Raw genomic sequence first — 25,000 nt, 5'->3', positions numbered from 1 at the left:
GGGAGAGAGATTATTAAGATTCAGCTGAATATTTACGTTGAGGTACAAAGTCAATCCCGTATTGTGCGCACAGCTCGAAGTTAGGTGAATAAAAAGCAAATAAGTAACAAGGATGTCCAGGTATTAGTGCATTACGGCCGCTTGAAACGGCTTTAATGCACTAATATCTGGACCTCCTTGCTACTTATTTGCAATATATTAGGTTGTCCCGAAAATAAGGCCCGATTTCAGAAACATAATTTTATTCTGGAAAAGTTAACAATAGAAACGTTTTATTAGACTCTGTCATCCATCAACGAGATTATTTATGCCTCGTTAATAAAATCTTATTGGCTTTGATGCTGAGAAATCTTTGAAAGCTGATTCCACCTCTGGTTTAGACCTGAAGGTTTTATCACTTCAAAATGTGTATAAATGCTTTTAAAAAATGGTAGTCAGTGGGTGAAAGATCAGGAGAATATGAAGGATGTCGCAAAATCTCGTATCCCAAGTCCGTGAGTTTTTGCGACATCATTCTTGCAACGTGTAGCTTAGCATTATCATGGAGCAGAATTGGGCTACGCTGATTCACCAATGCAGGTCTCGTTTTTTGCAAGTGAGCATGCATTTCAGCGAGCTGATTGCAGTAGATCTCTGCTATAATGCTCTGATTGGCGTTCAGAAATCTGTAATGGACAACACCACTTGCAGACCACCATAGTCTTCTACTGATGTCACCGTAGTATGTTACTAATGAAACTTTGGCTTCGGGAAATGTTTGGGGGACTCATCACGACCAAGCCATTGACCAGATCGTTTACGGTTATCATAAAAGATCTAATTTTCACCACAAGTGACTATTCGATCAAAAAAAAGGATCATTGGTGTTTCGCAGAGAGAGCATCGAGCACACTTTAAAACGCTGAACACTGATTTTCATTGAGCTCATGCGGTACCCATTTATCAAGCTTTTAAACCTTACCAATCATCTGCAGATTGCGTGAGACCGTTGCAATACCGACACCAAGTGCCTGAGACATTTCTCTAACACTTTGACGTTGGTTTTGTTCAACAATCTCTTTCAAAATTGCTCATTGTCAAGACTGCATGACTGTCCTCTACCTTCTTCATCATCACTACGGAATTTCTGAAACCACATTCGTACTGTGCGATCACTGTCCGGATGTTTTGCGTTCTTGTCCCATTTTGTATTATATATATATATATATATATATATATATATATATAGCGGCGTACGTACACTTTGGTCTCTTATATGTAAGTACACATTTTTCTAAATCTTGTACGACTCTATTTCTATCACCCCTTTCACGCTTATTCGTTCATTCCAACCCCTCTCTCACATTTCTTTGCCTTCTCTTCTTGCTCCCTTCCCCTCTACTATTCACTTCACTGTGTTCTTGTCATTTTTTCTCATCCCTCCTTAATTCTTCTGTCCCTCTGATTCTACATGGAAGAAAGCAGCGAATGTATACAAAAACAAGGACAGAAAAAACGGATAATGTTACACAAATACAATAAAAATAATAACACGATATAACAACAGGAATCTTTCGACTAAGGACGAATTAAATTAAGCTGGCGTGTGTGGAAATGAAGCCTTACAGCAGGGATACAACATTTGACAATCACATTTGACTATCAATGTTGCACGGACAACGGCCAGACCAAGTAAGAAAGAACAGGTTTGGCCGAACGCCGGTCACGTGGGAAGAGAAGTGAGAGAAGTAGAAGCAGAAGGAGATAAGAGTTAAGGAGGGCGAGAAAAAGATGACAGGGACACAGTGAAGTGAAAAGTGGAGGTAAAGTGAGCAAGAAGAGAAGGCAAAGAAATGTGAGAGAGGGGGAACGAGAGAATAAAGAGTGGAATGAAGGAATAAGCGTGAAAGGGCTGATAGACAGAAATAGAGTCGTACAAGATTTAGAAAATGTATACTTCCATATAAGAGGCCAAATTATACGTACGCCGCTATATATATATATATATATATATATATATATATAAATAATGCAAATTTTTCTTTATCTCTATCTTATTTTTAATCTTTCATTTTTCACTCCTCTATCTTTAAAGATCTCAATAATCTAATACTACATATATGGACATTCAAGCGGATACAAGTGTGTGTGTATATAAGTATACGTTTGTACCTGTATGCGACGTGTGTATGTCTGTGTGCAAGCGCGTATGTGCCTGCTCGTATGTATGTGCGTGTGCATGTATGTGTATATGTATGCACACGCATATGCGTGTATGAATGCATTTACGGATGCGCGTGAGCATGCATGTGTATATGTGTATATATGTATGCATGTGTATGTATGTGCGTATGTATATATATGTGTATGTGTGCGTGTATGTATGCATATCCGCACATATATATGTACGTGTGCGCGCCCGTACGCATGTCATTATACCTTCTTCCCTCCTCTCTGATTCCCCGCTATCACACTAACCTATACAATCATTCTATTTATAGAAATTTGACATCCTTCTATTCTTCGTTCCGCTTTAAATAATTACTAGTAAAAACCCCACCCATGCCTTTTCTCTACCCAACCCTTAATGCAGCTCTATCATATCACACCTACTCACATATCTCACACTTATTCACTCTTTACAACACAGAATCTACGGCTCCATACTTAGAAATGACTAAACATGGACTATTATTGCAACTTACATACCATGTACAGGAAACTTTTTTACCAATTCTATACAACACTTTCCTCGAATAATAGAGCTGCTACTACAATATCTTTATTTTATATTTTAATTCTACATTCATTTTTTTGTTTCCCTCTATATCCCCTATCCCATCCTTTTCCATAATAATTCTATATTTCAAACTCAAATATTTACCTCTGTTTAACCATCTCATCGTCTCTGATGAAGAGATATCTATAATATCAAAGAAACAGCTGTAAGACTATATCTATATCTTTATCCTTATAAATGTCCTTTAAACCAACATAAAGTGGAAGATCCTAGAAAAATGCAAATCATACTTCAATAGCAGCAGAAAGTGCATATTATGTCTGGCTGAGAAGAGAGCAATTTTAAAAGGTAACCAACGCCAGGATGTCTACCTGAATAGCAGGAGTTATGGTGTTTAATTCTTGCCCACATGAAAGGAAGTACATCCTATCTTACCTGCGTGCCCCACCATGACTGCAATCACAGGTGCCCTACCTCGACCCTCCACCAACGACCATCCATCAATGCCCACGGGCCCGGCAAATAGGATTTGACCAAAGTACACACCAATGCACCCATGTACACGTACGCACATCCCTATAAGTTGGCACCCCAACACATACTCCCGCACACAAACTGTACCCACTCACATACACAGATGCCCTGACAGACACACACGCATTACACACTGCAAGGTAACACGAAAAATCCCACGACTGTATCCTTTACAGAAAGAAAACAGACCAACGAACGCAGCTATATATACCTACACCCCCAGAAAAAATTATTCATATGACACCACTACACATATCACCCCTACCCACCCCGCCAGGAGCACCACACTAATAATACACACCTTACCCCCACTTCAAGATAACTCTTCCCGGCTTCACAGCCAAGAGACATAACTCCTAACCCAATCCCCTGGCACTTTTTCGTTTCACCACCTTTTTACACAACAGCCGCTGACCGACAGCAGTCGCCATGCTCTTCCATATCGACTAAATCTGATGAGCGAATCCTCAGGACTTTCCAGTCTAGAGATGTTCCAGCCATTTTCCTTCTTTTTACTACATTCGCCCGCTTGAATACTGTTCTCCGCTATGTTCCCCCTACACAAGCCAGAATATCAAACAGCTTGAAGCACCCCAGAGGTCAATTACAACAACAACAAAAAAACTGATGGCATGTCTAGTCTGAATTACTGGGATCGATCGCGAATCTCAGACTGTATTCTCTCCAGCGCCGCCGAGAGCGCCATGTTAATTGTATGATGCGGAAATTGTTCCGACATTATTGCCCAAATGATATCGATATAGGCTTGATCTCCGTTCCATACGTCCTCTACAGAAATCGTGCTCGCAGCACATCACAACATAGAGACAGAACTACTTCTCCTCAGCTGGAACTGCTCTTTTGAACATCATTCCAAAACATATAAAGGAGGAAAAAGATATCATAACCTTCAAAAAGCTCCTGGATGAATATCTCCAACAAATTCCAGATAAACCGCCTACACTCGGATATACTGCTGCATAACAGCAACTCTTTAATCGTATGGGCAATGTTGCCTAAAAATAACTATACAAAAATACATTACTAAATGCCTTTTCCAGGTGGTTCTTTTAAATTAGCTATCGCCTGGGCCAATGTGACTGAAACCTATCTAAGTATCGAAGTACCTAACACTCCATTGTACTCTTTACACAAAACTGTTTGGTAAGATCAGGCGTGATGAATGTTTAATGATATACATGTCGGATATATATATACATATATATATATATATGTATATATATATACACGCAAGTGCGTGTGTGTGTATGAATGCATGTATATATATATATATCCACTATAACACAAATTCCCATACCTGTACAAATAAATGTGTTCCATATTCTACAGCTAAAATAGCATAGATATTGCTTCAGGGCATGTGTGTGTGTGTGTGTATTAAGAGATAATGATGCTTTTTTCGAAGACATAAATCGCCCTGTAGATTGAACAAACAAGAAATATACCAAGATATATCTCGATGTTCACTTAAGGCTAAATTTCATCCAATTGATAATTTCCTTAAACAGAAATTGACATCGGTGTCTTTACTTATGTCAAAGCGCAAATGTAATTTTATTTGCATACCTGCAGGTGAATATTTTATAAAGATTCTTAAATTCCGAAATATCAATATGATATTTATATCTTTATTCATACATACACACACACACACACACACACACACACACACACACACACACACACACATACGCACACACACATATACATACACACATACACACACACACGTGTGTGTGTGTGTGTATACCAATAAATATGTTTCAAAGATTTCCTTTTATCCCCTTACTCGTTTCATTCTTCGAACTGTGACCATGCTTGAAAGCACCGTCTTAAAGGATATTGGTGATTAGATCGCCCCCAGCATTTATCTTTAGAGTCTTTTACTTATTCCACCTGTCTCTTTTGTCTAAACGTCCAGTTTAATTGGACGTAAGCTAAACCACTCTGGTTGTCAAGCAGTGAGAGACAAACATACAAACTCGTACTAGCGTATGTACATATCTGCGTGCGTTTCAGTGTGTGCGTGTGTGTGTGTTTGTGGTTTTTACGGCAGTTGTTAACGCAGCTGTACGGTGCACACCAGACGCAGAGTTCGGATTCTGCTGGTGATATTACAAATATTTCTCGTCATATTCAGTGGGAAAATTCTACTAATTTCATTTTAAGGTAATAAATATTTCCCATTGAAAATTAGTATACATTTCGTTATTTTCTAGAAGTATTCAAGAAAATTTATGAAAGATTATATTTATTGCACGTCGGTCATGTTTCCAGATATTACCCACAGAAACAACAGTAAACTTCCAAACTTACTCATTACATAAGACGTAACAACTCTTGTATATAAATATGTGTGAGGTGTATGTGTGTGTGTATATGTATATATGTGTGTGTATGTGTGAATGTATGTACATATATATGTACATTTATATATGTATGTATTCGTATGCATATGTATGTATGTAAGCGTTGCTTAGTGATTAGGTTATTCGGCTCACGATCATTGTCTCCTTGCGCAAAAACACTTTATTTCACGTTGTTCCAGTCCACTCAGCGAGCAAAAATTAGTTGTACCCCCAATTCAAAGGGCCAGCCTTTTTTCACACTCTCCTTCACGCTGAGTCTCCCTGAGGACTATGTCAAGGGTAACGCGTGACTTTGGAGTGCTTAACCGCTTGCATGCTAATTTCACGAGCGAGCTGTTCCGTTGACTGATTTAGATGGAACCCTTGTCGCAAAAGATGGAATGGCAGTTTAGAGTTCGATGTGTATGTATGCATTTATGTATGTATGTATGTACGTATGTTCTTTTTCTCTTTCTAATTTTAGAGTAAATTTTGAAGAGCCACCTAATCAGTAGCAAGGTTATTTCAACCAACACTCTTCAAATCTTAAGAAGGTCTTGTAAGTTTTTATAGTCCCAGTATTTGAAGCATATGAATTAAGTGTTTGCGTTCTCCCTATACTTTGCTCCAGACGAGTTGGTTCAATAATAATAGGTATTATTCTAATAATAATAGGTATCTATAATATTCGACTTTTTAATCAGTCAGAAATAAAACTAACTAGCAGGGTTAAAATCACAAAGACTTTGTTAGTCGGTAGACTGCGTTGATGATATAATTTAAAAACGAATAATTCACTCAAATTAGGTACTTTATATCTGTATCTGTTACTTAACTGTAGCATGCAATTTCATTTTCTGTCTATTTGAGTACGTATCTGTATATGTATATACACACGTACATACTTACATACATATCCCCACATAAACATACATACATGCATACATACATACATACATACATACATACATACATACATACATACAGGGAGAGAAAGAAAATAGTCTGAAATAAATACACTCTTATTTTTATGACTAAAGTTATAAAAATATTCACAACGGGGATTTCCCGAAGAATTACAGCAGGTAACTTTTTGATAAGTCCATCCAAGGACCAAATAGCCATTCTCATCTTCCTCCTTCCAGAATAGCCTGTTTGTCAGGAATCAAAGTAACTTGAATAATGGCTCCATACCAATAGATTTGGATATGATAGTTATCAGCTCGATCAAATGTTCCTGCACACAGTTGTTGGTGTTTTTACTGAATGGCAACGAGATCTATATATATATCTTTCGGTTGTCATAATCTTGTTATTTCGGAAAGTGGTGAACCTCGAGGTGCGAATTGTTTTCCTGGATACGGGTTATAAGTCGTTGGTCCGAAATGTAACCATCAGCTAAGATGATGCCTGGAATCGAGTAATCATTGATGTTTTATAAGGTGCGATGCACCTCTACATAGTGGGCGATCGGAATGGGTCTGTAGAACAATTCTAGTTTTGTGTCGGAGTACAAAATAAGAGTGTGAGACGTAAAACCCCTCGCAAAGCAGTCTTATAGATACCGACTCGATTTCTCGATTGTACTAACAGGTACTGAGAGAAATCGCATCGGATCACACAGATGTTATAGCCATAGAGTATTTGTGACTTTAGTGAATAAGGACAGATTAGGATTTCTGCGATTTCAGCTGGAATTGTCTGTTCCTTCTCGAGCCACGCCTGGCTCATTAGGGCCGGTTTCCCGGTTTCCTTGGCGTATAGGTTCGTCGCAGGTGAGCTGCAAGATGCAGAAGTAAAGAGTGAGAGAATGTTGTGGCGAAAGAGTCAGCAGAATTCCACCATTGCCTTCTGCCGGAGCCGCGTGGAGCTTAGGTGTTTCACTCATCGCCCGATCTGAGATTCGAACCCGCGATCCCTCGACCGCGAGTCCGATGCTCTAACCACTAAGCCATGTGCCTCCACAATTTCAGCTGGAATAGATGGATATGTGGTTTAAAGATGAACATTTGGTGTTGCGAAAAACTTGTAGCAGCAGGTTTGATACGACTGGCGTTGAAACGTTTTCAGAGACGAATATCACTGCATTGGATAGCCTGTTTAAGGATCCTTATGGATATATGCCATACTTGTTCGCTCCTCGTTTGGCACATAAAGTGATGGTCATAGGCAAGAGCTACGACGTTCTAGAGGAAAGTACGAATGTTACGAAGTTTGAGTTAACATTTTATACCGAGAGAACATAGCCCCGACAATTGTGAATACGTTTTAGAAATTCTTGACATGGTAGATGCCAATATAGGATATAGTTTGGCTGCATTCTATCGATTGGGACATTTTGTCTCATTCCTTCACAATTCTGTTATTTACATGTCTATTCTGAGTGTGTGATTGTGTGTGTGTGTGTGTGTGTGTGCAAAAGATGTCAGGCGTTCAACAAGAAAACCAAATACTCCTGTACCTTCCATGAGAATTATCACTTGGTACCTGCTTCACGGAATTGCCGTAGATGTACTACTACATCACGACACTCTAACTGTATTTAGTTAATATATTTATGCATGGCCAACGCCGTGTCTGTAAAAAGAGGTAACTGAATATCGCAGAGGGAAATTAAACAACATCGTGGAGTGTATGTATATATATATGTATACATGTGTATGCATATATGTATGTATATATGTGTATGCTTGTGTTTATGTGTTGAAGTGCATGTGTATATGTGCACTGTGTGTATGAGTGTATGGAGGCAGGCACGGCTGAGTGATTAAGTGCAACATGTCGTCCACTGTTAGCGGTTTTAGTATAGCCTTTGTTCGATCTCAGCCTTGTGAATGAAGTAAGTAGACAAACATTGTAAAAGCTAGTTGGCTGGAGTACTCATACAGTATCTTATTGAATCTGCCACGGGATTAACTTAATGTTACAAGCGTCTGTGGGTGGGGAACGAGTTGGACAATTATTCAATGAGTAGCTACTTCAGTTGGTAACTATATTGGAATACTCATCGTCGGAACTGACGTAGAACCGAATTAATATTGTATTATATATGCGTGTACGAACCACACACACACGCACACACACACACATACATACACAGACACATTTGCATATGAATGAAGGGATGAATAAATAATCATGTATTCGAGAATACATTGTGCCAAAGAAACTGAAAAGAGACACCACTTCAAATATACATTTCCGTATCACATTATAATGTTCTTTTTGGTGTCTGCAGTTCATGAGCTCTTTCAGATGTTAATTGATAGCTTCGTATTTATATACCTACCTATACATGTGTGTGCGCGTGTATATATATATATGTATATTTATGTGTTTGTATATATGTCTACGTATATATGTAGATGCATCAGTTTGCCTATATATATAAAATATATACACACATATGCATATATCTTTATATATATGTAAATATATGTATGTATACAAATATATATATATATATATATATATATATATACTCATGTATATATATATATATATCTTTATATATATGCATATATATATGTATGTGTGTATGTGTGTGCAGTTATAGACATAAAAAGCTATATGATATTATATATATGTATATATATATATATATATATATATAGAGAGAGAGAGAGAGAGAGAGAGAGAAATCTTATATACATTTATAATATATATATATGTATTTATTTATTCATGTATAGAGTCACACATATAAGCATACGTATATGTGGGTGTGTGTGTCTGTATGTTTATGTATGTATGCATGTATGTATGTAATCACGTATGCATGTATGTGTATCAGTATGTCTTCATCTGTATAATTATGATATTTATTTCAAGGAGAAATTATTGAAATGGTCTATTAGATATTTCGTGACAAAACATACACACCTAAAGCTAATGAGAGTAAATGGGATAGTTTCTCAAATTTAGAATATTTCTATCTTTTAGATGAGATCAATGCTTTGCGACATTAGTATCCCATCGTGAAAACTCAATGTTGTGTCTTTATTCAAGTAAGATTTTAGATTTTCTTTGTGTGTCCTTGTTGTAAGTTATGTTGTAGAATTTTAACCAAGAATAAGGCGGTAAACAAGCAGAATCTCTACCGTGCCGGCCGAAATGTTTAGTGCCGTTTCGTCCGAATTTGCATTCTGATGTGAAATTTCGCCGAGCTCGGCTTTGCTTTCATCTTTTCAGAGTCGATAAGAGTGTACTAGTCATGCATTGGGGTCGATGCAACCGTCTTTCCATTTCCCCAAACTTCCAGGCCATATATTTATAGCAGAAAGAATATTTTTAACCGATTTCAAGCCTGATCAAGATGACTTATGATATATGCATTCTCGCCACGATCTTTCGATTGTTTAGCGAAAGATAAGGAACTACGGTGTACATTATTCCATAAAGCGGAGTGATTCAACGTAGATTTACTAATTTTAGCAAATCAAGCAACCACTTTGATGTTCCCACATTAAATCAATATGTAAAGATATGGGAAATACTTTGGACTTGCAACATAAATATTACATTGAATCCACTACACTAGGTCAAAGGAAAAACGATTATTGTGTTTACCTCAATACTTCATACGGTGGGATTTGAATGCAACTCCTAAATGTACGAGAGTTTATACCGTTAGGCTTTAACTCATCTGTTCATCTGTTCACTCATTCCTCTCATAGCCAACGAAGGAATATCTATGTGTTTGATCAGCTAGAAAAAACACACTAATCTTTTCAAATCATGTCTCACTGCCTTAAAATCATCATCAAACAAAAAGATGAGTTGATCAGTGTTGCTTGGTCTGGATCCATGTCTACTCGATCGAATCTAACCTGAAGTGAAATTACAGCTATTCTAACTTTTCAATCTTTGCGATAAACTTATATTGCATACAAATTTATACAATTCCTCAAATTAGTGAAATACACGTTTTATTGAAATGTATATTTCATGAATTTGAGGAATTCAATAAAAATGCGAAAGGGAAAATTAATTCAGTACACAACAAAATTATTAGCTCAGTGTATACTATCTTCATATGCAGAAAATAAGAGACCATCTGATCTAAGCAGACAGATCTGATGTTCATATCTGACGAAGCACAAGAAAACAGACACATGCATCTAATGATCCAATGATGTCATAAACAATTCGTGGCTCCAAATTTGTACAGAGGAAGATCTTTTCTCCCTGTGATATTTTTGCAGTATAAAGCCATTTACCACGTTCAAATGTACTTGAACATGTTAACTTTGTACGATGTTTTTTAATTCAACTGGGTTGGAAATGCAGACTTCAGAAAGCGCAATGACTCATGGTCAAACAGGCAGACACTAGCATAAAAACGGAAAAGACGAAGCGGTGATCTTGGGAGAGAAACAGAAAGTCCATGTCAACCAAATAGTGACATATATTGGAGTAAGGAAAGAAGAGACACGTCAATGATAATAACAAAATACCATCAAATTAAGAGCGTGAAGAAAGTATTTGTACGATCAAGCAAACACTAATGCAAACAAAACCATAGCAATTTAAGCGAATATTTCCACAATGTTTTAAATTATACATCGCTATATCACTCTCTCGCTCTAACTATCAGACTATGAGATGTCCTTATGTATTGCTTGTCTCAATGAGATTACAGTCTTCCCTTGATTGCATCATCCACCTCCACAAATTAGGTCCTAATTGTTTGAATATATCCCTATCCTATCGTCTTGAATGTCTCCTTAGTACCCTCTTCCAATCGTTTGGATAGCACTCAACAGATGCAGGTTCCATCTGTTTTCTGTGAGCCTTCAGTTATATCCGACTTAGAGGACGTGGCACTTCATTAGATGGCTTTGCTGTTCTGCAATTTTGGCATCAATAAACCAATTTTCTTATTTAAGGCGTGTTTGAATTAAGAAAACTGTCTAAGTTGTCCATCTCATGAAAAACATTCATAAGAAAACATGTGTACATGTTTTAAACAGAAACAGATACAAAGGTTCTACTGCATATTTCGTTGTTGTATATACTTTGCAAGATTGCTGATCGGAGCACGTGGGCTGAAATAGATTTTATTGTCTCTGGGTGTCGGAACGTCATTATTCCAATAATAAACATACACAATGGTTATATTACATTTTATAATTATATTTAGTCAATTCGTTAACTATTTAAGTAATTAAGTAATCAATTGTTTGATTAATTGTTAGGTCTGTCAGTCAGCTTGGTGAATCCTTTCGGCGCTATTCGCGACCTCATCAATGACACGCGCTCTCTAGTCCAGGTCTGGTTCATATTTGCTCCGATTAAGTTGCCAAAGTGTTAACGAATTGACTAATAATTATAAAAGAAGTGAAATAGAAACTAGTGTTTGTGATTGTTATTGGTATAATGACTTTCCCAAGATACAACTAATTCTACATATATATATATATATAATCAGATATAATCGGTTTTGCCATTCGCCTTTATTCGGCTTCGTGTGGATGTTGGCGTTCGACTCAGCAAATTATATTTTTTTGATATACTCTACTGAAGATCCGAAAATGATTATGTAAGTAAAATTACACAATCTATTAACGGTGAAACAATTGTATAGAGTTAATCTATTTTTTCGTTATTTTTCATTTGTCCTGCTCGCTTACATTCTTGGCGCGTTGAATTAATTCTTGAGAACAATTCTTAAGTGGTGGATTCCCTTCGTGCATCTATATCTAGCGTTAGAGTGACCACATGTGGACTCGCTCTCATTACTTATATATATATATATATTACGTGATCACGTGACCGAGCAGACCATCAGATGTTGTTACACATCGCTGGTCACTATGCGTTCGCATTGTTTTAGCCTTTGAATAACGCCACCCTGCTGGCTAAGCGAGCAGACCAATATATATATATATATATATATATATATATATATATATATATATATATATATATATATTGCATCACTTTATAGGAGTCGCGTAATCCTAGAAAGTGTAAATAGCTGACCCATTAAGACTTTGAAGTCCGATGCAATGCTTTTATTTTACAGTGGTAAGCGGTTGAAAGATAAGATTTTTATTTGACGAGTCACCAGTCTATGTCAGGAATCACTCCAGGATAATGCATCTATTCCCATTAGCTTAGGGAATAATGATAATATGGAATAAAATTTACTATGAAGAAAGACGATGCAAGTATAGAAATGAATGCTTGCTCAATAACACAATATTAATCTTTACATTTGGATCACTCGCTAATATTCAAGCACCTTGACCATGAAATTAATGTCAATGCTATGAAGAATACCGCATATTTTAATCTCTTTATTGCTTCAGAAAATTACTGTTGTGGTTTGCACTACAGTAAGTTCATATTTAAATCCTTTACACTCAATAAACTTTACTGTAAGTAAATTCCCTGAATATTTAATTTCAATGTATTAAGCATTCAGAGCAATGCAGTTTAGAGTAGTATGGTTACAATTTGTAAAATGTTCCTTAAAAGTCAGTTTCTAAAAGTGCTGTAGTATTAAGAGAATAGTACTGACCATATCGCATTGACGGCGACAAATTGACTCTTTTCAATATCGAGAAGTAATAGTTTATGAAAATCATTCTCACTTAAGGGAGCTGAAATACTCTAATATGCAGTATTTGCTTTAAAAACTTCTTTTCGCTTACCTGTATTCTCCAGTTCTGGGAACAGTCCAAACTTGAACGCCTGGCATTGACGGATGTATAGTAATTGAATCCAGTTTAGTGTCTTTATAAGCAGCATCACACATTTGCTGCTTGGGACCAAAATTCCTTTTCGAATTACAGGTCGAGAATCGTACAACTACAAAACGGAATCGAAAAATAATTTTAAAGAAATTTACATTAAGAAAACCAATATCTTAGACAATATAATAAAATTATTTGTTTCTTTAATCATTTTTCTAAATGCTTTCGAATTATGCAAGTTATATTCTCTGAAATACATAAACACCAAAGGATAAAAATTTACACTTGTTTTACAGTATTTTTCTCAAATAAATTAATTTTTCTAAAGTTATGTATATCTATTACCCCTTTCTCGGTGATATACTTTTGAATGTTTTTTTTTTACCGAAGACGGATAATATATAAGCCGAGGACATTGACTTAAAATGAATAAATACCAGAGTTTCATCAACGTCAGTTGCCAACAAACATATTTATTAAATTAATGGAATCTATGCAACTTATTTATACCATGTAAACCATGAACATTTTAATAATATTTCCAAAAATCTTATTACGCACTATGTAATATGCATTTTGGAAATAATATATAAACTTAATGAATTAATTGTCAATGATGGAACGATATAACGCAAAAATATGTTTATTATTAGTGATACATAAATAATTAAAGCAAAAATACTGTATTTTTTATTCTCATTTTTAATATTCTCATTTTGAATGAAATTATTCTACATTGAATGAAATTATTCTCATATTGAATGTGAAATAGTATACAGCTCTTGCTTTCATACTTCAATACTTTAAGTTGAAATTTAAATGTAGACGATAAGTTTGAACCTTTCACATACAAAATGTATTAAAATTTACATAATGAAAAGAATTTCACGAGTAATAACTCAATGGATAAATGGAGCTCAAGCAAAACAGAAATAAAAGAAAGCATTTTAAGCAATATAACTAAACTTAGAAGAGTCCCTACTATTCTTATCGATTCAGTCTGGAACAAAGGAGATATGCCTAGGGCATTTTCACAGGACAGTAAGATCGACGCAGTTAATGTTTCTCTTGAACAGTTGAACTCGATGGCTGAAGGAAAAGTAAGCTCACGAGGAAAAGAATTTCAGATAAGCTCATGGCGTTACGGGAGGAAGAAATGTGTGTAGTTGTTAGTATAAAACAAGGGGCAGTGGACGTAATACACGTAAGGGTGTGTGAGTCAGGAGTTTTGAATAAAAGTTGTACGCAACTAACAAACTCCAAAGAGCGTAGGTTACTGTAGATTGGTAGAAAAGGTAGCGAGAGAGAGAGAGAGAGAGAGAAAGAGAGAGAGGAAGAGATAGAAAGAAAGAAAGAAAGAAAGAAAGAAAGAAGAAAGAAAGAAAAAAAGAACAAGTAACAGGTTTGTGGGTTATGTGTGCAGAGTAAATGACTTCAAACAAATCAATTGAGTGACATTTGGATGCATTCAAAAACATATGTATATGTAGCACCGGCACAGTTCTCGGTGAGGAATTTTTTATTATCTTTATTTGTAATGTTATCCCAGTAACTTTATATTTATTATTTTGAACATAATTCGATGAAATTAAAGAAATATCATTTAAAGCCATTCTGCTACAGAAACAAACTATGAGTTTGTGTCTGTACATGGCTCAACTGGAACTTATTTCATCAACCCTGAATATATGAAAGGCAAAGTCAAACTCGCTGGAATCCACCATAAAAATATCATAAATATCATGGTGATATCATTTCATCACCAAGTACTTGTTTAACGCTTTTGCCTAAATTTATCCTGCGATGGGTTTTCACCGGGAAGATAAGTACAGTATACTTTTTGATGAGGTATAAACGTGTCAATTTAGTCTCGCATCAAATTATCAATAATATTATATCCGAACTTGCAATCTCGTACCGACATTCGCATCTCAATTTTAGCATATAAATTGATCAGTTTTCATTATACATTGGGGAAATTTATTAGGGGCGACTAGAAAACAGCGAAGTATTTTGAAATAATCCGGTCGATATAGCAGTAATAATCATATAACAATGAACTCCTTCGGGATCCGAATATTTAGTTTATTAAATCGTTACTTTTATGAACAATCCATGATTGTAGATAGGATTTCAATTTATCCTCATTGATAACATTATTCGCTTTGAAATCCACAATTATACGTTTTAGATAAATTTGAAAGTTATCGCGATTACTGTCAAAATGATGAAAAATAGCTCTTGGTAAATGTATTTGCACTGTGATAATGCTATCGATAGTTTTCTGAAATATAAATGTAATTTTTCCCATTTAGTTGTGATTTCTGCATATTTATGGTATTTTTAGATTTCATATCTTTTCAATTTATTCCAGCGGTACATTTTAATCCAGAGATCTACTTTTTGTAGTACGACATATTTTATTTTTTATCTTTTAATTGTTACAGTCATTAGACGACGGCCATGCTTGGGCACCGCATTAAAGAATTTTTTACTCGAAGGACTCGACACTAGTACTTACTTTCTTAAGTCTAGTACTTATTGTAACGACTTATTTTGCCGAATTGCTAAGTCACGGGGACGTAAACCCGCCAGTACTTGTTATCAAGTAGTAGTGGTGTGACAAACACAGACACAAACACACACACACACATACACACATACATGTATATATTGTGTGTGTGTGTGTGTGTGTACGCATGTATATATGACGGGCTTCTTTCAGTTTCCGTCTACCAAATTCACTCACAAGGCTTCGGTCGGCCCGAGTCTATAGTGGAAGACACCTGTCCAAAGCGTTACGCAGTGAGTCTAAACCCGCAATGATGTGGTTGGGAAGCACGTTTCTTACCACAGAGCCACGCCCACGCCTATAATGAAGAAAATAATCGAAGAAAATTTGATAAAATAATAAAAGCGATGATTTTATTAATACCCGCGAGATGAAAATTTCGGCGACTAATAACATAATAGCATAATACAGATAAGATGTTATGAGGAATACTAATTAAATTTAGACCTGGTTCTTCAGAACACATTATTATTTCAATAGAAATTAAAATTTTTTTAATTTAATCAGCTATACGCTGATTAGATATAACAATAAACTAGTGAGGTTTAGAATCAGAGTAACTATTTTAGAATTAAGTATATCCCATTTGCAATGCAGCAAACAGTTAATATATATATTTATATATATTGTGTATACATATATATATATATATATATATATATACACACACATACATACTCATACACACACACATTTTTATATACATATATATATGTGTATATATGTATATATATAAATATGTATGTATGTATATATATATATATATGTATGTATATATATATATATATGTATGTATATATATATATATATATGTATATATATATATATGTATGTATATATATATATATTATATATATATATATATATATATATATATATATAATATATATATATATATATATACACATAGAGAGAGAGTGGTAGTGCGAGGATGAGAGATGCGGGATTCTTTCTGTGTGTGAGTATGTCATTCTGTCTTCTGTGCATTGCAGCCGGTGCATTCTCCCAAGTGAAACCTCGGGAAATTCAAATAATAACAGTCTGCATGAATAAATTATCAACTCTCTGTGAAGAAAAATAGTAGACTTTAAAAAATATAATGTTAATCGGATTTTAAAGAATATTATTATAAAGTAACGATTTATTTGCGGTGGGTAAAAATAAACACTGATTAACACCAATCAAGTAAAGATAGGGAATATTATCAAATTAACCTAGATGAAAGAATAGCTTAACCATTTACGCAAATACTAATGTGATTGCATAAATGCTCATAAAATTGAAAAAACCCAGTTAACAAAAATAAAATAAAATCATTCCCTGTCTGATTGAGAAAGCTGTAGGGTTACGATGAAAGTTTTTTCTACAACACAAGAAGGATATCATTAACAATTAACCATTTAGCACTTAAACTGGCCATATCATACCAAAATATTCTGTTTTATGTTCAAACCAGTCAGTTCTGGCATCTCACACCTACCCCACAACATGCAGTAACATAATCAAAATCCCAAAGTTACAATCAATTTAAAACTATGTGAAAATGTAAGTATTACATTTGACAAGAGTAATCCGAATGCTACAGATTTAAGGAGTAGTCACCGCAAGTTTTGTGATAATTAAATTTAACTAAAATATTCAGTATGAGAGAAATTTGTGTGGAGTACTTTATTACACAGCTAGTCATACTGAGAACAATAAACTACTTTCAAATGTTCCCACAAGACCAACAATTTCGCGAAGCGAGTAAGTCGATTACGCTGATTCTAGTGATCAACTGGTATTTATTTTATCGACCCCAAAAGGATGAATAGCAAAGTTGACTTCTGTGGAATTTGAACTGAAAGCAAAAAGAGAAACGAAATGTTGCTTACCCGTTTGCTCTGCGCAATGACGACGCTACCTGCTGGCCACTTTAATAAACTACTGAATATTAACAAAAAATGACCTCGAGCATTGGAAAAGGAAAAAAAATACTCTTGCAATTCGAATGTCACGGTATGGCTAAAGGCCAAAGAAACGTTCAGAGGAAATCAATGCTATTAAGAGGCTATAGTGAATTTGTTTACGTTACGGAATTCCAATATAATTTTAATTTAGAATTTCGTGTTACAGAATCCTGAATGGAAATACGTAACGATTTTACGCGCTCCCAGTTGATGAATTGATTTGTTTTATTACTCATAAGTAATAAACAAAGTAGGAAAAAACCCATGTATATCAAAGATCAGCTAATATCTTTACAGTCACGCGCGCGCACACACAGAGAAACACACACACTACTCTCTTTCTCTTTCTCTTTCTCTCTCTTCCCTCTTCTTTCTCTCTCTCTCTCTAGCTCACTCGCCCTTTTCTCTCTTTAGTGACATGACTACTGGTGTCGGCTGCCGTGAACGTCCATAAGAAAGTCTGAAGAGGCGTTATTGTTCTTGGGAAAATATAGCAGTGATTTTACGTTGCCTTTGGTCGATTTATATTTAATTTATTGTACTAGTTTCCTATTTTCCCAAGCTTATTGCTTACCCTTGAGGTACAGGGTGGACTAATTACCTCGATATTAAAGCATGTCCACACTTCAGACGGCTTGTATGACACATGTCTAAATATCAATCATCCTCCCAGTCCCACATGCCATAGTACGTTTCTGTTTGACCCAGAATTTGGGTCCTAGCAAGTACTAGCAGCGAAGACCAAAGAGGACCTGCACCTAGTGGTAACTAAGAGGCAAATCCATATTCCGGAACACCTTAGTTGAAGACTCAGCACCGGATGCCAAATAATGTCTTGCTAAAGACAAGCGTATACCTTAATGGATACAAAATTTTTAACATAAAAATGCATATATCCTTATAGAACAATCTTATGTATACAAGAACTCGAAGAACTATTCACACAGAACTAATGGTTGTACCAGAGTTTAGAAAGCCTAACTGTTTCTAGATATAGTGATGTAATAACATGCTATATAATTGAATGTGAGCCTAGCCTAAAAACTTTACTAGAGGCTAAAAAAGATGTATATATATATATATATATATATATATAAAGTGCCTTGCCATCCCTCGCAAGCGCTTAATTTTTGTAGCTACTACGAAGCTTTTGCTAATTGTTTCAGGTACTTATGTAATTGCGAGCAGACATAGACACTCTCTCACCTCTGTGACTCTTCACCTAGTGAAACATCGACGATGTGGCAGCTGGAGAGAGAGGGAACTGCAGCAGCAGTCAGCCAGTACGCAATTTCAGTAGCCTAGCGAAACGCGAGATTATTTAATTTGATCAAAGGCAAACATGCTATCCAGTTCAAGAATAGAAGCCACCCCGAATACTGGGCCACGTACATTTCTTGTAGTAAAAGTATAAAGGAGATACTAAGGTTCTCCAAAACATTTCGGACGTTTGTATCAATAAAGTAAAATGGGTAACTTTGATATTGAAGAGTCATTTAATAAAATACAAAGCAGTTAAATTCTCTATAAATTTATTTCATGAGTTGCTAATATTGTCGTCGCATAAATGCTGTCTGGTCATTGTGACAATTTCTGGAAAACAGGTATGCTACGTGTTTTTTTGTTTTTTGTTTATTTTTATTTTTTTTTGTTTTTAAAGTTAAATATAAGGTAATTCGACTAACATGGGTTTACAGTTAAATTATTAGGTTGTTCTGAAAATAATGACCACTCTAAGTGTTGTGTTTTGAAACGCAATTTTATCATAGTATTTTAATTTCATTTTGGTGAATTTCGACATACTTAATAATCGATATATGTTCTTTAATAATTTTCTACTTATTTCAGACAGAAAACATTCTTCAAGCATAGGTGCCCTTAATTATGAACATGACAAACAAGGACCTTCGCTTACTTTTCTTGCATGTCTTCAAGCTTGGACACAATGCCTCCCAAACTGCTGCCAATATCAACAGAGCATAGGAAGAGGGATCCACAAATGATCGCACACTATGAAGGAGATTTCAAACATTCCGTAGTGATGATGAGAGCATTAAAGGTGGAGAAAGTAGAGGACGGTCATGCACTCTTGACAATGAACAATTGAAAGCATTGTATGTAAACACCGATACATAACCCTCGTCAAAGCATCGGAGAAATGTCTCAGGCACTTGGTACCGGTATTGCAATGGTCTCACGCAATCTGCAGAAGATTGGTAAGGTGAAAAAGTTCAATAAAGGGGTACTGCATGAGCTCAATAAAAATTAAAATGTTCGGCGTTTGAAGTGTGCTCGATGCTCTTTCTGCGAAACACCAATTATCATTTTCTTGACCGAATTGTCACTTGTAAGGAAAAGTGGACCCTTTATGATAACCGTAAACGATCAGGTCAATGTCATGATCCTGATGAGTCCCCGAAACATTTCCCAAAGCCAAAGTTGCATCAGCAAAAGTTTATGGTGACTACCTGGTGGTCTGCGAGTGGTGTTGTCCCTTACAGCTTTCTGGAAGCCAATCAGAGGTTTATAGCAGAGGTTTATTGTAATCAGCTTGCTGAAATACATGCTCACTTACAAAATATGAGACCTGCATTGGTGAATTGGCGTGACCCAACTCTGTTCCACGATAATGCAAAGCCACATGTTGCAAGAATAAAGCTACAGAAAGTCACAGACTTGGGATACGAGACGTTACCACATCCTCCATATTCTCCTGATCTTTCACCCACTGACGACCATTTTAAAGCATTTAAACATGTTTTTAAGCCTAATAGTTGAAGGAAAACACATGATTATGGTGTCGTATCAAAAGTCCGTAACATATTATATTATCTTGCATTCATGTGAAGCAACCAAATCATGCATAGACTATTTGTGATAACCTAGTTAAAAGGAATAGCATAGTATAATGGTCTTGCTCTCACAACATATATGTCTGATTGGCAGAATATTTAGATCGTTAGGCCCTTGACTGAATGCCTGGTAAATTTGTTCTGACACTCTGCGCTCTAACAAATTTCACAGGGGTCATATTTGCCTTTTATCTTTCAGGATCGAAAACAGAAAAATGTACCCACAAAGAGCGAAAGTTTATCAGAGCTGTACAAATTTTTTGCGGTATTTGTTCCGTCTCTTTGCATTCCGAGTTAAAATCCAACTATGGTCTAATTCGATGGCAAAATCGATCTGTCGCCAGTTCAACACTCACACATAGCACATGAATGTCTTTAATGAAGCACACTCAGTTACAAATTTCGAGCCTGGTCTTCGTTATTGGGATACCTTCCTCCTCTAACCAGTTACAGAGGTCCTGTTAAGTGTGGTGAAACTCTACCTTCTCTCCTGACTAAAACGTGGAGCAAAATAAATTGTCTGCAATTGACTGGTAAATTTTTATCCAACAGTTTTTTCTATCAGACACTAAATAATTTTGACTCTATTATTCTATAAATTACGCTTCTCTCCTTCATAAATATTAATTTTTTTTTTACTATTTCATAAAAACCGTTTTGCCATTGTTTATTCTACGATCTTTAATTTTGATAAGCGTTATATTTTTTGCTGCTACAAACCATTACCCAAATACGTAATTCTTTCAAAATTATCGTTAACAATTTTCTTCACCGCTCGTCCATCATCGCTTTCATTTCCAAATAGCTGACAGCCAAAGCATTATAGGCAGTTATATTAGTTTACTCTATTCTATAGCATATTTGGCTGAACTATATCCTCTGAATATTTTCCCAACTCTATACCCCGAAATATCGACCCTGTACATTTTTCTTTCTCTTCCTCTTTTTTAATTCTCTCATACACTTACTCTTATGTCGGTATTTATTGCTTCCAAAAAAGAGCCCCTTACTCGATTTTGCTTTGCATGTCAATTTCTGTTCGTGTTAATATTTATCTAATTGTAATTGTTTTCTTATACATTCATTTTTACCATTGAAGAGGTAAGGAAATGGATTAAGACAACAATAATTTACTGAGTTGTAACCTACACAAAAACACTTCGATAAATATATAATCATTTATGCGTATGTATGTGTGCATGTCTGAGCTGCGTGCGATTGTGTGCGCGCTGCTGTATATATATATATATATATATATATATTTATGTATGTACCTGTGTATTTAGATGGATGAATGGATGGATGTATTACGTAGCCTTAACTTGGCGACGGGTCGACTAAAGCGATCAAATATGTAGCAAACTTTGAAATGATAAGTATTGGTGTTGATCTATCCAGCTAAAACACTTCAAGGTGATGCCCTGCAGAACCGAAGTCCAGTTACGGAAAGAAGTGAAAGATCATGTATGTATGTATGTATGTATGTATGTATGTATGTATGTATGTATGTATGTATGTATGTATGTATGTATGTATGTATGTACGTAGGTAGGTAGGTAGGTAGGTAGGTAGGTATATATGTATGTATGTATGTATGTATGTATGTATGTATGTATGTATGTAATGTATGTATGTATGTATGTATATATATATCAGCAGAATTTAGGTTAGTTGAAATATGTTTGTTACATATTTCAACTGCTAAAGGCAAATATACCGCAGTTACATCTGTGCAACAAGCACAGATGCCATTAAAGTGACGGAGTGTGCTAGGAAGCGCCAACATTGCTAGAAATAGAAAATCAAAACAACACTTAGCCACGTGAGAACACTATTCTAACGACTGACAAGGGAAACAGGCTGCCTCCCAACGACAAACGAGATGCAGTTATATCACCGCTGATTTCATATTTAATCATTCTTTCTCAGTCACCCATTACTTCGTCGCCGAGGGTTAAAGAACCTAAGTCACCTTGTCAGCCTTATATAAACAGCTTATTGTCGGACACTTCTTTTCTCCGGACATACGAGGATGCACTTAAAGTGCTCATGATAATCAGTCTAGTTCACTGTGCGGTCACAGGTGGCGTTGTGTATATCGCTTGTGTGCGTACATTATTTATTTGTAAACACCGATACATTATTACTTGTTAATGCCGATAGAGAAATTTCAAGATTCCGTGTTTAGTTAGTTTAAAGTTACTCTTAATTATGGTTACTGCTGACATTAGAACTGATAGCGTCAGTATTTTGCAAAATAAATATCAATTCACAGCAATCCAAGATACCGTAGAACTGTTGAAAAACATGGATCGAAGTGTTTCGGTACATAATTAGTAATTAGTAAATGGTTGGAAGATTGGAACTCTGTTGATAAACTATTATTGTGTAACCAAGAATACTCCGGCAAAGGTTAATCCGTCAAGGCTTCAAAACTAACGAAACCGGAGAAACGATGGTGCTCCTATATATATTGTCTATGTATTCGTGTATATATAACTATATTTTATATATTTATATGTTTATTCATTATGCTATATCAGTAGACACCAAAACAAAAGTATAGAACAGTCATTTTCATTGTTTCATAGGGTATAATGTTCCCAGTAACTTATGCCCAGTTCAGAGTTTCAATTAACCTAACGTCAGCGCCTTACACTTTTTCACTCTTAGTAAGATAATTGCTTTTCCTTCTTGAAACCTGAGAATGTTCAGTAAGTATCTCTGTGGACGAGAATACACAGATACACACATATATAAAAGTGCGTGTGTGTATACAATATGTATAGTATATAAATGTGTGTGTTTGTATATATATATATGCATATATATATATATATATATACATACAATTAATATATAAATGCATATATATATATATATATATATATATATTATTATATATACATACATATATACAAGCAATCATGTACACCCATACAAACCCGAACAGAGAAACAAATACACACAAACACACTAAGACATCCACACGCACACTTCTTGAGAGAGAGAGGGGGGAGTTGGGCAGTTTGATCGAGATATAGATATGTTTTTGTATATTTTGTGTGTGTGTGTGAGTGTGTGTGTGTGTGTGTGTGTGTGTGTGTGTGTGTGTGTGTGTGTGTGTGTGTGTGTGTGTGTGTGTGTGTGTGTGTGTGAAGTTCCAGTTTATTTGATCTTCACAATATATTTACTCTATCAATACAGAGTGACAGCAACAGTGAATGACAAATATTATTCTTAAAATTGCTTTAGAATTATAATTCATATATTATCATTTATATAATTATCACTAAATTTGACTAGAAATAAGAGCTAAAATGCTCTAACGTTGTACTTAAAGCACATAATTATATACATATGTACCAAGAGGGACTGTAATCGCCCGAATGCAACGGTCGAGTATACAATTATGTGCTTTAACTACAGTATTAGAGTTCTAACTCTTATTTCTAGCAATGTAGGTGTTCAAACACCCTAGTCATATATTTAGTGACAATTATAATTTTCCTTTTTGGCAAAGTGTTGCACTTGGCTGAAAGTATTAATTTAAGTAACACGGGGGGTGGGGTCTATATAGGGTGACCCTTTTTTTTCTGGACAATAGTAGCAAAGTACAGTGAGAAAGGCATAGGAAAAATTTCTTTAGACTTTTCAAAAGTTTAGGACTAAACATTGCTATGGGTGAAGATTATCGTAGTGTGAATTTTCTTGACGCTACCTTCTGTCTTGATACTGGACTATTTGAACCATTTCATAAGCCAAATTATCATATAAGAACATTGTCATATAAGTACATTAACGTAGCATCCAACCATCCAATCTCGATTATACGGGGACTAGTTAAGAATATTTCTACAAGAATTTCTAGATTATCGGCTAATAATAAAATTTTCGAATCACATGTACATACATGTGTGTGTGTATGTACATATACATACATGTGTGTGTCTATGTACATACATACGTATGTGTATGTATATATATATACATACATGTGTGTGTATATACATACATACATGTATGTGAGTGTGTGGTTAAAAACCTCGCTTTGCAACTAAGTACTTTCGAGTTCAGTCCCACATCGCCTATATTTCAGCGTCTTCTACTATGGCCGCAGACCGACCCAGGCTTATGAGTGAATTTGATAGACATAAACTGTGTGGAAAACTGTCGTATATAGATGTGTGTGTACGTGTGTTTGTTGTGTGTGTGTGTGTTTGTGTTTGTCTTCACCGCCACCACCACCACCTGATATCCGATGATGCTTTGTTGCGCAAAGTAAACGATAGAATAAAAACTGAA

The 25,000-nt window shown here is 35.4% G+C and overlaps 1 protein-coding gene across 2 annotated transcripts in view; it reads right to left on the bottom strand.

Moving 5' to 3' along the window:
• Positions 1-25,000, bottom strand: part of LOC115209853 (leukocyte tyrosine kinase receptor-like) — a 370,370-nt gene that overhangs the window by 239,109 nt on the left and 106,261 nt on the right. For both annotated transcript variants that reach the window (XM_036501462.1, XM_036501463.1), the window contains exon 4: positions 13,281-13,437. In XM_036501462.1, coding sequence (XP_036357355.1) covers positions 13,281-13,437 — 157 coding nt within the window. The remainder of the gene's footprint in view (positions 1-13,280; positions 13,438-25,000) is intronic.

This window comes from Octopus sinensis, linkage group LG3 (assembly GCF_006345805.1).
Source record: "Octopus sinensis linkage group LG3, ASM634580v1, whole genome shotgun sequence".
Taxonomy (NCBI): domain Eukaryota; kingdom Metazoa; phylum Mollusca; class Cephalopoda; order Octopoda; family Octopodidae; genus Octopus; species Octopus sinensis.
Note: the sequence above shows the minus strand (reverse complement) of the source record. Positions and strands in the feature narration are given on the sequence as shown.